Raw genomic sequence first — 2,736 nt, 5'->3', positions numbered from 1 at the left:
CATTTTTTAAAAATAAAATTAATTATATTGAACCCTCCAATAATTAAGGACCATTTCCCCAGGTGGGATAAATCTTCATATTTCCATTCACTTCAGTGGACCTGTGTCCATTTATACCGGTTGAGGAGCTGAGTATAAATATTTTCCAGGTGCCCCTGTCCAGATCAGATAGCGATGGGTTTAGCATCGGATTGTGTGTTCAGTTCACAGATTACTTGTGCAGCGTGGTTTGTTTCAACTTTATGTAGTTTGTGCAACTTGGCTTTCATTTTGACATTAGTCTAGCTAAAAATGAAATCTGGCCTATGCCAATTAATTTAGCCTGTCTTTGAGTCAAAACTTTCTGAATCCAAAGAGTTTCAGTTGTTTTTCATCCTAAACCATAATTTAACCCTATCCTCCTTGAAATGCAGCTCTGTTATGTTGCTGATGTTCACAGAATTACTTGGAGTTAGCTACAAGATGATTAAATCCATGAAACAAAGTCACCACTGGCATAAGGAGTGATAACAATACTAACATCAGTGGAATTGGATCTGCTTATTTCCCTGATGCACATGGAGAAATAGTACTGTCTAGAAACAACCAGCAGTACCCAGTGAATTACTCCTGTTTGTGGTCTAAAACAATGAAGCAAAGGAAGTTGGAAAAGTGGGCACAGAAGAAGACAAAGCTCACCTCCTTACCTCCCTTGCAGTAGAATTAAACAAACTCTCTCTTTCCTCTGCAGGTATTTCCAGATTCCACAGGTAAATCAGCAGATGAACCTCTTATAGCTCCTTGAAGACTGAGATCCCATCTGGTTATCTAGCATCTTTCTGAGCACTCTGTTTGATTCCAGGATGAACAAGACCAAAGCTCTTAATGTGGTTCTTCCATTACTGTTCGGTAAGAACTGGAGTTCAGATCGAAGTGTCCCTACACACATTCCAGATCAGTGCAGAAACAGCACTGACCTCACCGTCTTTCTGGTCACCTCATATAGCCTGGAGACCATCCTAGGCATTGTAGGGAATATGTGTCTGATTGGTGTCATAGCCAAACAGAAAGAAAAGGCCAATGTGACCAACATCCTCATTTCTAACTTGGTAGTCTCTGACTTGTTCATGGTTATTGTCTGCCTCCCTTTCACCATTGTCTACACCATAATGGATTACTGGATATTTGGTGAGGTCATGTGCAAAATGACCTCCTTCACCCAGTGTGCATCTGTGACTGTGTCAATTCTCTCCCTGGTTCTCATTGCTCTGGAAAGACACCAGCTCATCATAAACCCAACTGGCTGGAGGCCAAGCGTCACCCAAGCCTATCTGGGGATTGTAGTTACATGGACATTAGCCTGCCTGGTGTCCCTACCTTTCCTGACCACCTCCATTTTGACAAATGACTTGTACAAGCAGCTCTCTTATTTCATGAATTATTCCACTGACAAGGCCATATGCATGGACTCATGGCCTTCTGAGCAACAAAGACTCATCTACACCACCACCTTATTGCTGTTCCAGTACTTCATCCCCCTCTTTTTTATCATGCTTTGCTACGTGCGTATCTACATACACCTGCAGAAAAGAAAGGAAATGTTTGAGAAGAATGAATATAGTAACAGGACAGTTCAACTGAAGAGAATAAATTTTTTGTTAGCATCCATGGTTGCTGCCTTTGCTATTTGCTGGTTACCTCTGCACATTTTCAATACCATTGAGGACTGGAATTATAAAGCCATTCCTCCTTGCCACCATAACCTAATCTTTTCATTGTGCCACCTGGTAGCCATGGCTTCCACCTGTGTCAACCCAGTTATCTATGGCTTCCTAAACAGTAATTTCAAAAAAGAAATGAAGTCACTGATTCTGAACTGTCAGCGTAATTCATTGACAATATCAGTGGAAGAATATGAGCATTTACCTTTATCAACCATGCAATCAGAGGTCTCCAAGGGCTCCATGATGCTAAGCTCCAGACATAATTCCATCTAGAAATGAAAGACGTCTTCAGAAGTGTCTGGAGACCAGCTGTCTTAATTTATTACACATAGATACTAAGAGCAGCAGAAGATATCATAGTTCGATTCCAGGATGTGTACTGTGGTCAGTTGCTGTCAATTTTTGGAAGAATAGATGTTCTTCCTTGACATAACAAAAATATCTTAAGGCTGCATGATCACAGGAAATGTAGAGAGTGTGTGCATGTCTAAGAAAGAAGTAGTGCAGCATTGCAAATAGACTGCACATGGATAGGCCTCAAGCATTCATGTTACTTTGTTTCTAAAATGTCTCTGGTTGTGCACAGATAGACATCAGTTGCACATCCATATCACTCATGAGAAAACCCAGGGCTCCTAACTACAGATTTCAAACAATATAGTTTGTGAAAATTTTCCCTTACTTGTCAGTATTAACAGGAATTTTATCCACTGAAGACTGACTGCTACAAGCAGAGTGTGTACACACACACACACACACACACACACACCCTTTTCCTAAGTCCCTACATTATTGACACCCACCTACTAATAGAGAACACTTATCTTTCAGTGGGTGAGAGTCAGAGTTGCTCAGATACAGCTCATATCCAGCAGTTTGGCACCAATAGCATATTGCTTTCTGCTTTACACAGAGTTTGGGCATGGTATTTAAACAGAGTGAAAAACCTTGCATGAAAGAATCATGGATCTGCTTTTCTAGCACCACTTGAGTTGGAAGGAAACCTGTCTCACTAGAGCTTATCTCTTCTTTA

At 40.9% G+C, this 2,736-nt stretch overlaps 1 protein-coding gene across 1 annotated transcript; it reads left to right on the top strand.

Moving 5' to 3' along the window:
* Positions 1-842: 842 nt before the first annotated feature.
* Positions 843-2,006, top strand: LOC102378010 (neuropeptide Y receptor type 4-like). The gene has a single exon (XM_006014770.2). It carries the CDS (start codon positions 843-845, stop codon positions 1,974-1,976), a length of 1,134 nt encoding a protein of 377 aa, XP_006014832.1. The 3' UTR covers positions 1,977-2,006.
* The last annotated feature ends 730 nt before the right edge of the window (positions 2,007-2,736 follow it).

The sequence above is a fragment of the Alligator sinensis genome, unplaced genomic scaffold, assembly GCF_000455745.1.
Source record: "Alligator sinensis unplaced genomic scaffold, ASM45574v1 scaffold264_1, whole genome shotgun sequence".
NCBI lineage: Eukaryota > Metazoa > Chordata > Crocodylia > Alligatoridae > Alligator > Alligator sinensis.
Note: the sequence above shows the minus strand (reverse complement) of the source record. Positions and strands in the feature narration are given on the sequence as shown.